General features: G+C 37.9%; 8 protein-coding genes across 8 annotated transcripts; 4 read left to right on the forward strand and 4 right to left on the reverse strand.

Moving 5' to 3' along the window:
- Positions 1-48: 48 nt before the first annotated feature.
- Positions 49-435, reverse strand: PRCAT00002599001 (uncharacterized protein; the record flags this gene model as incomplete). The annotated part of the gene is made up of 1 exon (XM_062952473.1): positions 49-435. One exon carries the CDS (start codon positions 433-435, stop codon positions 49-51), a length of 387 nt encoding a protein of 128 aa, XP_062809372.1.
- A 160-nt stretch (positions 436-595) lies between these two features.
- PRCAT00002600001 (uncharacterized protein) lies at positions 596-2,773 on the forward strand (the record flags this gene model as incomplete). The annotated part of the gene is made up of 1 exon (XM_062952474.1): positions 596-2,773. The coding sequence occupies one exon, from the start codon at positions 596-598 to the stop codon at positions 2,771-2,773; it is 2,178 nt and encodes a 725-aa protein (XP_062809373.1).
- Positions 2,774-3,244: 471 nt separating this feature from the next.
- Positions 3,245-4,462, forward strand: PRCAT00002601001 (uncharacterized protein; the record flags this gene model as incomplete). The annotated part of the gene is made up of 1 exon (XM_062952475.1): positions 3,245-4,462. The coding sequence occupies one exon, from the start codon at positions 3,245-3,247 to the stop codon at positions 4,460-4,462; it is 1,218 nt and encodes a 405-aa protein (XP_062809374.1).
- Positions 4,463-4,726: 264 nt separating this feature from the next.
- On the reverse strand, positions 4,727-6,121 carry YCK2 (serine/threonine protein kinase; the record flags this gene model as incomplete). The annotated part of the gene is made up of 1 exon (XM_062952476.1): positions 4,727-6,121. One exon carries the CDS (start codon positions 6,119-6,121, stop codon positions 4,727-4,729), a length of 1,395 nt encoding a protein of 464 aa, XP_062809375.1.
- A 1,134-nt stretch (positions 6,122-7,255) lies between these two features.
- On the reverse strand, positions 7,256-8,098 carry PRCAT00002603001 (glutathione S-transferase; the record flags this gene model as incomplete). The annotated part of the gene is made up of 2 exons (XM_062952478.1): positions 7,256-7,988; positions 8,058-8,098. The coding sequence occupies 2 exons, from the start codon at positions 8,096-8,098 to the stop codon at positions 7,256-7,258; spliced, it is 774 nt and encodes a 257-aa protein (XP_062809376.1).
- Positions 8,099-8,521: 423 nt separating this feature from the next.
- Positions 8,522-9,334, reverse strand: PRCAT00002604001 (glutathione S-transferase; the record flags this gene model as incomplete). The annotated part of the gene is made up of 2 exons (XM_062952479.1): positions 8,522-9,236; positions 9,294-9,334. The coding sequence occupies 2 exons, from the start codon at positions 9,332-9,334 to the stop codon at positions 8,522-8,524; spliced, it is 756 nt and encodes a 251-aa protein (XP_062809377.1).
- Positions 9,335-9,782: 448 nt separating this feature from the next.
- HBR3 (rRNA-binding endoribonuclease) lies at positions 9,783-11,165 on the forward strand (the record flags this gene model as incomplete). Its single annotated transcript, XM_062952480.1, has 1 exon — positions 9,783-11,165. The coding sequence occupies one exon, from the start codon at positions 9,783-9,785 to the stop codon at positions 11,163-11,165; it is 1,383 nt and encodes a 460-aa protein (XP_062809378.1).
- Positions 11,166-11,366: 201 nt separating this feature from the next.
- Positions 11,367-13,595, forward strand: IRS4 (Irs4p; the record flags this gene model as incomplete). Its single annotated transcript, XM_062952481.1, has 1 exon — positions 11,367-13,595. The coding sequence occupies one exon, from the start codon at positions 11,367-11,369 to the stop codon at positions 13,593-13,595; it is 2,229 nt and encodes a 742-aa protein (XP_062809379.1).
- Positions 13,596-13,718: the final 123 nt, after the last annotated feature.

Here is a 13,718-nt window from a genome sequence, read left to right on the forward strand (position 1 = left end):
ACCTTGCAATTAACTGTATGTACAAAACTTTTCCCTTTGTTAGATATATTAACTACTCTGCTTTGAATCTGATAATATGCTGTTAAATTCATTCTTTTGTTCGTCTATGATTCGCTCGAGCTCTTCGATTCTATTGTAATACAAAAAATTAGCCAAATCTGTAGTGTTGTCGCAATCACTTTGAGCCAATAGTTTATCGTAGAGACTTAATACTTGATTAGGAGTAGGCGGTATTGTGATATGCAAAGTTCCAGATGCAAGTGAAAGCTTGGTACTCTTGTGGTCAAACCACTCTTGAATTATTTCATCAAGCTTCTTCGTGTTCGCAGTTAGTGATGAGACATCTAATAGTCCATTTGTATAAAGAAGTTGGGAAAGCAACAACAAATCACGCTGCGAATAGTTCTCTGGAGATGTCGGATCATTGTCTGTCATTATAATCTATATTCAAGTTCGTATCTAAAATACAAGTAAGACATTGAATGACATCAATCAGGAAGGGTGGTAGTTCATTCACCATTTTATCACAAAAATAACCCAACTCAATAGCATTAAAGTCCAATGATACAAATTACGTCAGAGGATATCCACGAGGATGCCCTTGGACGGAATAGAAACTGGAGTAGAGAGGAAGTTGTCTGACATACGCATTGAGCAAGGAAATTCCCAAAAGGATCTAAGTAAATGCAGAAAACCAAGGAGAGGTGTTCGAAAGGAATACCCCAGTACACTTTTTCCATCTAATAACACACCTACTGATGGTAGTTTACCATTCTTGTCAACTGCTGCAAGAGCAGAAAATCGGCGAGTATCGAGCAGAAAGATATCCACGTCAATGTATCCCACGACTCCTTTGAGATCGGAGTCTAATAATCTGAAATCAAGATCTACCGTGAAGCAGGACGTTGATAAAAGGATATTCAGCTGCCCCATGTCTGAGAAAGCTCAAAAGACGTCTTTTATGAGTGCTACTTCATCGTCTTTGCAGAAACAGCAAAATTCGTATAGCATGGGCTCATCTCCTACACCAAACATGACTCAAAAAAGAATAAATTCATCAACGCTGAGGAGGTTAGAGTATGCACGTCAATTGAACCAGCGACGCACTTCTAAATGGACCGACTACTCTTCATTCTCTGTGCCGTCAGATATAACGAACCTCAACTATGATTTGATAGACTCAAGGTCACTCTATGAATTGGATCAACATGAAGTTGACTCTCCTTCTAAATTAAAGGTTACCAGATATGAAAATAATGGCGAAAAAAACAAAGAAAATAGTGCAACCGATTTTCCTGGATACGAGATGCGTGAAAGGGACCCTTCAAACGTGTCTTCTAAGATATGCGACATATATGGTCTATTTGAAATGATATACAAGAAAGACATGGGCCTATTCAAAACCAGTGGCTATGATAAAGAATTTGAGGAAGTAGCTTCCTTAGATCCGCAGAGCTTGATGAACCTGGAGAATGTCTCCGATAGCTCGTTGAATATCTACGAGAGAGGTGAAATTTTACGAAAAAATGACTTATACTTCGTCTCTGAGAGATCAAACACGAATAAGAACGTCAATATTAAAAATTATAGTGATAATTTTGGATTTGATGACAAAATGGGCAATTATGTTATCGTTCCACACGATCACATAAATTTTCGTTACGAAATAGAGGATATAATGGGTAACGGTTCGTTTGGGAATGTTGTTAAGTGCCTCGACCACAAGTATCATAATAAGAAGCACAAGAAGAACTTGAAAACAGTTGCCATCAAAATTATCAAAAATGACTTGAACTGGTCTTTGCAGGCAGTTTCGGAGATTAAATTATTGAAACAGTTTCATGAAAAGGCTGGTGAAAACAATTTAGTGTTGCATTATATTGACCACTTTCATTTTAGAGGGCATACTTGCATTGTAACGGAACTTCTCTCGTTGAATTTGTATACCCTTCTAGAGATGACTAATTTTCAAGGGTTATCATTGGAAATTATTAAGCCATTTGCAAAAAAAATTTTAGAGGGAATACAGTTTATTCATATGAATGGTGTAATTCACTGTGATATCAAGCCTGAAAATATAATGATAAAGCTACCTCATGAATTTAACTTGGCAAAAGAAGTCAAAGAGGAAGACTTGGTCATAAAAATTATAGACTTTGGCTCATCATGCTATCGTAATGAGATCTCATATACGTATATCCAATCACGCTATTATAGAGCTCCTGAGGTTGTTCTTGGAGCGAGGTATAATGAGAAGATAGATATTTGGTCTTTTGGATGTGTCATAGCTGAACTTGCAACTGGTAAACCTTTACTTGCTGGAAAGAATGAATTGGAACATATCGGTTTGATGTTGGAACTTTTTGGAGCTCCAAAAAGTTCTCTAATTTTACGACTCCGAAAGACACTAACCATGCAACGCAAGTCCCCTAGTACGTTCTCATTCGAAGAGTCTATTTCTCGGTCTCAATTTTCGAAAATAGATGAAAAATCAATCAAAAGGACGTTATTATTCACGCTCTTTGATATTAATGGTATGATAAATTTACATTTCTTGAACTATCGCATATCAAGATCAATTTCTTCCTCAGGATTAAAAAGACAATTCAAGCCAAACTCAAAATCTTTGGAATTCCATTTGAAATTAGACAAAGCGGAGAAATCGCTTCCCGTGTTTCGGTCTTTCTTGAGCTTTTTAGACAAAGCATTAAAATGGGATCCGTGCGAGCGCTTTACAGTTGATGACCTCTTGAAAGAAAAATTTTTAAGTTAGCACACTATCTTTCATTCCCTTCTACGAAATCGGCATATATACAATAAAGGATCACATACCTTTGACAGGTATACGTAGTCTTCGCAATACTTGCAAATAACTTAGGTAAATAACAAAAACAGCAAATAGCGGGATCCGATTCAAATTGGTCGGTGACCTATGGAATTTATAGTCTCCTTGGTATTTTCGTTCCATAGCGGGACCGCGAGTTATCGTGCCAGTTGCTAAATTTGTGCAATGTAAACGAGTAAAAATGCGGACTGATAAGAGTCGGGATCCATACACCGGAGTAGGAAGGATAGATTCTGGAGTGCAACGCCCTTTGTTAAAATTTGGGTACTAGGAGCAGCAAGAAAATAACAGTTTAGGTAAAGAATTAATTAAAATGATGCATGTCCATAAGGAGGCTATTGTATTAACAGTTACGCTATGATTATATAAAACTGAAATCTGTCGCTATTTCGCAGCTTTATGTCAAGATCTAAAATAAACTACAACACAGTACAAGATAATATAATGGCGGCACCAGGCTTGATTGAACTGATTCAAAACGGTAACTTGCACAGACGTGTAAAGGATTCTGTGTATGATGAAAATCTTGCAAAATCTTATCAGGAATTAGTTGAAAAAACAGGGCTTACTTCTACAGATGACATTAAGTTCGATCCATCTAAGCATTTAAAATATTATTCCGAAGATCCAATCGATAAACATTCATTTCACAACACGAGAAGATTGACCATGGAAGAGCTTGGGTTATCGAACAAGAATCAAATATCCCCAATCGGTGTGAGCGATCCTTTTCCATTATTCACAGATGAAGCTGTCAACATCATGAAGCAGGAAATATTGAAAAAGGAGATCTTTTCCAAGTATGCAAGACACTGCTATAACTCCACGACCGGTCTCGACTGCAATCTTAGGGGATATGTTAAGAATGGGTCCGAGATTAGTACTCCATTTATCTATCAGGCATGGACACACCCGAAGACTACTGAACTAGTCAGTACTATGGCAGGTGTTGAACTTGAAGTTATTATGGATTATGAAATAGCCCACGTCAATATTGGTATAAAAGATCCTAAGGTTGCAGAAGAAGAAAAATTAAGAAATTCGGATGTAGCATCGAAATCTGTGGGTGATAGTGAGGAAATTCCCGCTATTGTTGGCTGGCACTATGATAGCTATCCTTTTGTCTGTGTTTTAATGTTAAGTGATACCAGCGAAATGATCGGTGGGGAAACTTCATTAAGAATGGGAGATAGGGGAAAAGTTGCTATCGTTCCTGGGCCACAATCAGGCTCTGCAGCTGTATTACAGGGACGGTTAATTGAACACATCGCCCCAAGCCCGATGGGTATGACTGAGCGTATTACTATGGTTACCTCATACAGAGCAAAGGATCCCTTAGTAAGAGAAGATTCAGTTTTATCTACAGTCAAACCAGAAATCAACTATGGATCCAGATATAACGATTTCTATCCACAATGGATACAATATCGTGTTGATATCATGAAAAAGAGATTGGACTACTTGAATAATAACTGCAAAGATGACAAAGGTACATTTAATAAAGAATTTGCCACGTCCTACTTGAAAGAAATTGAGGCGTTCTTGAGGAAGACGTACGAAGAGATGGCCGTATCTAGTGAAGAATGGCAGAGAAGTTCCAAGGATACGGATTTCTGAGATAGTTTAGCTAGATTAGATTTACAATGTTTACATCAATAAAAGTAGTGAAAAGCTTTTAAAATAACTCTAATTAAAACAAGTCAAATATAACTATTTATGCTAGTTTCTAATTAAACGAAGACCACAGAATATAAAAGTATGTGGTTGAATTAACAAGGACAGTGAGATAACGTCTTTACCAAATAAACAGTTGAATAAAAATCTAAAGAATTGTGCTATTTTTTCATTGAAATAATTTCACGGAACAGAACGTAGAAAGACTCAATGACAACATAATTTTGACCAGAATCCCTTGTGCTCATCCGTGTCATCCACCATCTGTTGTTGTTCATACTGATTTTGTCTATTAACTGGCGTGTTTTCATAACTCTTTGATCTATGATTTCTTTGCGACGAATCTAGTAATATATCGTTATTATTTGCTGGAGCCTCTTGTTTAATTGGTGGTAAAGGCCTGTTTACCAAATGCTGCAATTTCAGTTGATGCAATTGGGCAGCTGATGACTGCTGCTGCAGTTGAGATGTCTGAGGTTGATACTGAGAATGATGTTGTCTGTTTCTACGTTGCTCACGATGGCGTCTATCCCTTTCATTTGGCGGGTTTGGGTGACCATATCCATGCAAGTTCGGTTTCTTGTTAATTGACGCATCCCAACCTTTCCCACCATTGAGGTGTAACCAGTCGTAGTCACCATCACATTGCTGTCCCAAATCATCTAAGACAGATAATAAGAGCATTCTATATTCCTCATAAGCAGGCTCTGCATCAAATGGTATGCTTCTCACAGAATCCAAATATTCGGCAAATTGTCTCGGTAAACCTTCACATAAAGCAACAGCAGGTGTTGTACGCTTCTTATCTCCAATCTTCTCATACTTTTGCTTATTTGTTGGAGCTTTTAAGCCTTGCCATGGCAACTGGCCTCTTAAGAAATAGAAAAACACATGACCCAAAGCTTCTAAATCATCTCTTCTCAGCTGTTCCCTTCCCAAATGTGTATTAATAGACATATAACGAGCTGTACCGCTTAAAGACTTTTTTTCACGGTAAGGAATATGTTGCTTCGTTCTTGGATCTCTGTATTGTTTAGCCATACCAAAATCAATTAAGTGAACTTTATTTTCATCTGGCAAGCCTTGACGGCCGATCAAGAAATTATCAGGCTTAATGTCTCTGTAAATTAAATCATGACGATGAACTTCTTCAATCAAATTCAACATCTGAATGGCAACTTGAACTATAGTTTTAATACTGAACCTCCTACCGCACCAATCGAATAAGTCTTCTAAAGATGGGCCGAGCAAATCAATAACCAAAATATTATGTAAACCCTCCTGACCAAAATAGTAGGCATTGGGTATACCATTGCAACCTTGTAAGTGTTTATAAGTTCTATACTCATCTCTTAATTGCGGGGCCTCAGTTTTCCTAGGCTCAAATTTGATAGCAACCGGCACACCATTAATAATATTTGTACCTTCAAAAAGAACACCGAACGATCCCTCGCCAATCTTTTTTCCTATTTTGTAGTGTAATCCAACAACAGAGTTATTGTTGCCAGAAGAGCTTGATGCGTTGTTCGAATTAGGATTGTGAGAGGCAGCAGCAGCAGCTAAAGCAGCTGGGTTAGATGATAATTGAGCACGATTTGACATTATCGATTTTTTTCTTAAGTATAATGCTTCCAAATGCAGATATACAAGACTTGATGCTCACAATGTAATTATATCAGACTGTTTGAATAATCTGGTAATAAAAGTGAGTACAAGAACAAGAATTCAACTCTCTAAAAACGGTCAATCCTTGATGATTTCGTATTTTTTTTAACTTTATTGCCAACAAGGTCAGCAAATTCGTTAGCTTTCCGTTACCCTAATTGTATTGGGATACTCTTTGATAGTAAACGCTACTACCCGAATCCTTTTCGTCGTTCACTTTGTTTTTTTCGTTGGTTGAGATCTGTTAGACGAAATGATCAAACTTTTACTTTCGTCGAGAATTTTAGAGTTAAAGTTATCCGTTGATTCTTTGCACAACACCCTGATAACCCTTATAAGCAACTTAAACAGTATTGCTTATATATTTGATATATCAAACAATCCTGTGGGTACAATGAAGTGTAGTTATTCTTATGTGATCAATTTTCGCTTTTTGTCTTCTATTGATCAATATCTTTCGCACAAACATAAATGTCACACAAAACCAACATACTTTTCTTTTTCTTTTTTTTTATCTTTTTTCAATGAGGCGGTCCCGAGGCGAGGAAACAATAAGCCTTTCTTCGGCGCCTTCAATTTATAGCTGGATCAATACTATATGTGAGGCCACTTAGAGAGATGAATTTACGTTGAGGTTGAGGAGATATTGATCCCAAAAATTCCCAGCTGAATATTCTCGGAACGGGGGTATACCGGCTCGAGTATCTGATCGAAAGGGAAAATAACCTATAACAGTTCTATCTTGCGCAAGCTATGTTGGAATTGGTAGCGGACTCGGTATTATTAGATCATCTTGGCGGACATCCCCCTAACCTTTGGCCGCTAAACAGCGGCAGCATGTAGTGTGCAAGCGGGTTCTTCGGTGTGCCCGCCTTAAAGCTTTGCCCGGGGGAGCTCAGTATTCGGCTACAGTACTGCAGGTCACAGTTTTTTGCAATCACTCTCAGCGAAGGCATTAAGTGAGAGCAAACACCGACTTTGATGGCCCAGATGAAGTAAAATTGCTTAAGGCAAGAGATGGAAGCAATGATTAACAATATTAAAACTATATTGATATAAAAAGAAATAGAACTAACGCTTCCCATTCTCTTGTGTGAAGTATTCTTCCATTTGCTCTTCCACAATCTCGTTTACTTTTATGTAGGTAGGATGATTTTCAACATTCCCACACCAAGCTGCAAGATGTGGCCACATCTGATTGAAGTCTTTTTTGATACCTGTTATCTTATGTATATCAGGATTATTGAAGACATTTTCCCACACAGGGAAACTTAGTATTATGTCTGCCCCTGAGAGTCTATTTCCTACAAAGAATCCAGTTCCTTCCTTGTCTAATTGGCTCTCTAAGAAATTCATATTCATTAGGAACTCGTGAATATAGTATCCAAGGTTTAAACCCCTAGTAACCATTCCTGCTAATGTTCTCGTACCTAACGGAGCAATTTTCTTAGCCATTGAATTTATAAGTAGTGATACATTGATATGCTGCATTGTGCCTTCTGAAAAATGAAGATAGTAATCGACTTGCATCTGCTGCTCTTCGCTATCCGGTGTTAAAATCTTATATGGATCGTAGTTCCTAATGAGGTATTGAATTATATGACCACTCTCTGCCAAAATGAGCTTCTTACCACCATTTCCTGGAATTATTTCCAATACGGGTGCTTTTCCCAACGGATGGATTAAAAGCAACTCTGGAGGTGCTCTAAAGGTTTCTGGATTTCTTAAATGAATCTTCAATTCGTAATCTAAATCCAAGATCTCTAATAGCCAAACAATTCTATGCGCTCTTGACTCATCAAGCCTGTACAGAGGAGTTAGCAATATGTAAACAGATGGATAATAAAGCATGCATAATTAGGAAGAGACTTACCAATGAATTATAAATTTATCACCATGATCCCCTGGCAGCATGTCTGAAGAGGATGAATAAAGAAATGAGATTAACCTTTAAAATATCCCCATCGTGAAAGAGTTCCATTTATAAAGAAAAAAGTTAGTAATTTCTACAATTTCCTTATGAGGTAAGCTGCGGGGGAATACTGTGCTGTGTGAGATCCTATGACTTTCACTTTTTTTTTAGGATATGGCTTTACGTCTTACTCGATAACGTCTTTACATTCACTTGACTACTATAAGCACCGCTCTCATAGTAAAAAAATGGTTAACTCAACTGTTTTGCTATGTGCGAGCCTCAATCTAGGGAGATGTAAATCTCTCGCTTGCAGAGGTTTTGAATATTACATCGTTACCAATTGCACGATACACAGACCTATTTGATACATAAAAACTAAACATAATAAAACTGAGTGGCCGAAGAAGACATCGAAACATAAACTAGAGATTGGATGTCTCTTTAGGCTTTTTAGATTTCGAACGCATTTGTTCGGTGATCTTTTTGTAAACTGGATCATTATTGATCTTCTCTGACCATTTAGAAAGATAAGTATATTTCAGCAAGTCGCCACCAAATCTATCATGAGCATCCTTGTTAGAAAAGAGATTTTCGCTAATTGGAAAGCTTAAGATTATATCAGCTGCTGTTATTTTATTGCCCGCAAAATATTCGGTTCCTTGCTTTTGTAACAAATCATCCAAATATTGTAAATTTTGCTTGAGCTCAGGAGTGTAGTATCCGTCATTGATGCCCTTAGTTACAAGCTTCGTTAAATACCTGGCACCAAAAGGGGCAGCACTTCTCGCAACAAAATTTACTAAAAGACTCACCAAAAGAGGTTGCAATGTACCTTCCGAATAGTGTAAAAAGTAATTGACTTGTCTTTTGTAATAGTCACTCTCAGGGGTCAAGATTCCTTTGGTATCATACTTTTCGACAACATATTGAATAATGTTACCACTTTCAGCTAGCGTAATTTCTTCCAGCCCATCTTCTGGAGCAATAACTAAAATTGGGGATTTCCCTGACGGATGGACATCTTTCAATTCCTTTGGAGCTCTGTAATTCTTGTCTCTAAAGTAGGTTTCCAATTCATAATTCAAGCCTAGTAATTCCAATAACCATAAGATTCTTTGAGACCTAGAGTGATCGAGCCTGGATTACAGTTAGTATTAGATATAATTATATCGAGGAATCTCAACAGACACTTACCAGTGAAGTGTTAATTTGTCGCCGGTAATATTTGACAGCATTTTGATCAATTTGTTCAATTCAAATAGAGGTTAGATTAATATTGTTACCTCCTCTTTTTTATCCTTCTTTACGGTTGCGATTTCCAAAATTTAAACAACAGCAATGACCCAGAGATGTCATGTGCTAAAAACTTAAAATATAGGCGAGGTTAAACCGTTGCGAGTGTGTTTAAATCATCGGTTGCGCATGATATGGCCAATAATACATTAGAGTCAAAGAACACAAAGGAGCTTTTGACAAGGAAGAATTGTCTCCTGGTACTCCTGTCTTAACTTTTGGCTGGGTGAGTTCCTCGGGTTGAAACATTATGTAAAAAGCTAGGAAAGAAATATATCACGTGATTGATCAAATGCTAGAAAACTGCTTAGTATCTTAATCTCATCGCACTCAGATTTTTCATCACTTAGAATAGAATAGGATCTACTATATTACAGCGCCATGAACCAAATGAGTAAGGCGAATGATGCTCCCGAAGAACAAGTAAAGGTGAGATGTTTAATTCTTGATGCAGGTCCCCTTATTACACAGACAGCGTCTACCTTACAACAGTATGCGAGGATGTGCTATACTACTCCTGGAGTACGAAATGAATTGAAGGACGAGTATGCAAGACAACAGCTTTTGCTTTGGGGTGATGAGCTTCAAGTCAGGCAACCTAAACCTGATTCCATTCGCCAAGTATCACGGTTTGCTAAATTAACTGGAGATTACGCCGTATTATCTGCGAATGATTTGCATATTATCGCTCTCGCTTATGAGTTAGAATGTGAACTTAATAACGGTGATTGGAGATTGAGGAAGCATCCGGGTGAGGAACTACACCATGACAGTAAAAAAAACACTAAATCCGAAGAAGATTCGATAGAAAAGCCAAGCGATAAATCCACAATAATTTCCGATGAACTGGCGAATGTTCAGACAAAGAAACCGCGTCGGAGAGGTGGTAAGAAACAGAGAGAAAAAAGGCAGATACAGGCAGAAAGCAAAGAACGCCTGGAGAAAAATGGACCAGAAGTTGGCTCATACACACAAGAGGACCTTCTGCATGACCAGCTCAATGAAGAGAGAGCAGCCGATGAAGAATTTAGGGAAGAATATGAAGAATATGAAGATGACGGTGAGTGGATAACGCCTGACAATTTCCAAGAGCAGGTGCTAAAAGACAAAAATGAAAATATTCAAGAAACTTCAACATCAAGGAACTCAAATACAATTATTAAAGTGGCATTTGCCACGGGTGATTTTGCATGTCAAAATGTTTCGATGCAGATCGGTCTCAATTTGATGAACGAGGCCTCTGGTAAGCAAATTAAGAGAATTAGAAATTATATGTATCGTTGCCACGCTTGCTTCAGGCTAACTCCAATGCCGAAGGATGGTAGACCAAAGCATTTTTGTCCAAACTGTGGAGGAAATACTTTGCTTAGATGTGCTGTTTCAGTCGACAACAAAAGTGGTAAAATCACTCCTCACTTAAAAGCAAATTTCCAGTGGATAAAGAGAGGTGAAAAGTATTCCTTACCCTCCCCTTTAAGTCATAACCAACAGAAGATACTTGGTCATCGTGGCCATCAACATAATAAGCAAAATCGTCACAGTTCTTTACAAGAACCATTGATATTGAGAGAAGATCAAAAGGAATATCAGCAGGCCATCAAAAATGACGAATGGCAAAGAAGACAGAATGAAAAGATGCTTGAAGAATGGGTTGGGGGAGGAAGTGCTGATAATTATGTATCTCCATTTAATACCTTGCCTAGCAACAGGGCCTCTGGTGTAAAAGTTGGAAGATCAAGATATGTAAACTCATCACGTGGGAAGAGAAAGTAGACAAATAGTGTATATTAGACAAAAAACATTAATTTTGCAGATCAAAATCTCTCGAACCTGATACTGCGCACAAACAATCTTCCGGATACCCTTACAAAAATAAGATCTTTCACAATCGGATCAGTAAGCATATAAAATTGTAAGAAATTTTTCACAAATAGGACTTTTTTCTGTTGATGGTAGCAAAAATTTATTGATACTATGTCATCAAGTAACGCAGCAAGCCAGGCAGCAGCATTGGCAGCATTTAAAGCTAAAAATGCCGAAACCAATGATTCTGATAATGACATATACAAGAATAATAAATATGCAAAGCGAACGTTGCAGGCTGACCCAAGGGGTAATATACCTCGAGAATATTCACAGCCTTACGTTTCCAAAGTTCCTTTAAAAAAACTTGATGTATCAGCATCAAGACTATCTCGTGGCGGAGAATCGTCGCCTGCTACTCCGACATCAATTCTAACAGATTCAGGAATATATACCAGTCATAGAGATTCCCCTTATGGGAGATCTGAATCGGTATCTGCATTCAAGAATCCTGACAATGAATCTATAGCAAAGAAAACAGACTATTTTAATGCAAAGGACGTTTCACAAGATGTTAAAAAGAGACCAACGTTGAAGCAGAGTCAAACGGCACCTCTCACTGCAATACAAGGTGTTAAGAAATCAATAGACTCTAAAACAATCCAGAATATCAGAGCGAATAAGGCATTGTCTCCCAGTATGCAACCAGAGGAAATGATCAAAAATATCAAATCTTCAATCAATTCTAAGGCAAAAACGCTGGGGCCTGAAACAAGAGAGAGAAACCAAAGCGCAATCAATGAGATCCGTGAGACCATTAACCTGAAGAAAGTTTCAACGTATCGCAATAAATCACCAAGTCCAGTAGAGCAAAACAGAAATAGAAGTCATAACTTGTCAGATGATGAGCCACCACGGGAACAACAAATTGACGATAATGCTTCATATTCGTCATCTGTATCTACTACTCTGGGATCATCATACTATCCACATCCGGAAACACCCAAAATAGTTGTGAATCATGAACTTCCAGAAACTGCACCAAATATGTTGAAAAATTCAAAATCTAACAGCCAAACATCAATTGCGAATCAAACAATAGAAGAACTGAAGTCAGAAAATGAAGACTCCTTTGATGAAGAAGATACTTCAAGGGATGATTCTCCTCGTCCTCAAAAGTATGTCTCGCCCATCTTACTGACCGAATCTCTGAGTTCATTTTCCAAATCGTTTGACGGTGGTAGCAAAGAGAGTTTATCACAGTCACCTTACATCAGACGAGGTGCGAACAAGTCCAGCGACAGTAGTCTTAATGTGAATGATGAAAGGAGCAAAGAAAAGCTTCGTAGGAAACCGCCTCCAGATTTGGACAACGGATCTCATTTAATGACTATAAAGACCACACCATGCTTGGAGTCGAACGAAAATGTTTCTGATACTTCAATTGGATGTTCATCTAGCAGATCACTGCTTAACAACTCTGATTTTTTTGGTTTGTCAGGAGATGAAAGCTCTTTTCTGTATGTTCAGAAGGAAAAAGACCCAAGTACAGAAGGTGTCATCAATTCTTCCATGTCCAAATTCCCCCAATTTCCAGATATTGCGGAAGCGAGACATCAAAAGCATTTAGATCATAAACCGAAGATTTTCAAAAAGAAGTATAAATTAAAAGGAGGGAATGATGCCTTCGTGAATCCGATGGACCTGGACGTTGAATCAGAACTGGACTGGAAACTAGATTCAGATGCTCAAGAAAGAATTTCACGGCCAACGACTCCGGCTGCGCCGCAACAACATGTTCAATTGAAAACGACTATGCGAACATCAAGCAAGAGGAGCAAGAAATTACAGTTTAATGAGAACAAGCCTTGGAAGAATCATAGCGAACTCAATTATATTACAGAGCAAGAAAGAAAAAGATATGAAGGTGTGTGGACTAGCAATAAAGGTCTTTATATGCATGCAGTAGTAACCAAGCTAGCCGGCGTAAGTTACGATGAAACAAAGCCCTCGGACTTCACTGCTACTGATAATGAGATGATATCTACAAAAGCGGCAAGGCTCTCAGCTAGCGTTAAAGGAGAATCATCGTATTCAGATAATGCTCAGCAATTTCATGATTTGGAGTCGGCAGACATTGATCAGTTGATTCATGGAGTAGTCGTGAAGAGACTTTGGATGAGAAGTCGTCTTCCTAGAGAAACATTGGAAACCATTTGGAACCTCGTGGATTTCAGAAAAGATGGAACTTTAAATAAGCAAGAATTTTTGGTCGGCATTTGGCTCGTCGATCAATCACTTTATGGGAGGAAATTACCTAAAAAAGTGGATGATGTAGTTTGGGATAGCCTCGGAAATATTGGAATTAATGTTATGATTAAGAAAAAAGGTAGAAGATGAAGGATATGGGTTAGCACAGGTTTGATTTGTATAGAGGTATAGATAAAGAGAATTAATTATTTTAAGTTTCTTGTAGACTACATTGTGCAGGTCGTATATTATAAAATTTACCCGAGTGTATAT

The sequence above is a fragment of the Priceomyces carsonii genome, assembly GCF_900007245.1.
Source record: "Priceomyces carsonii strain CBS4050 genome assembly, scaffold: Debaryomyces_carsonii_scaffold_3, whole genome shotgun sequence".
Classification (NCBI taxonomy): domain Eukaryota; kingdom Fungi; phylum Ascomycota; class Pichiomycetes; order Serinales; family Debaryomycetaceae; genus Priceomyces; species Priceomyces carsonii.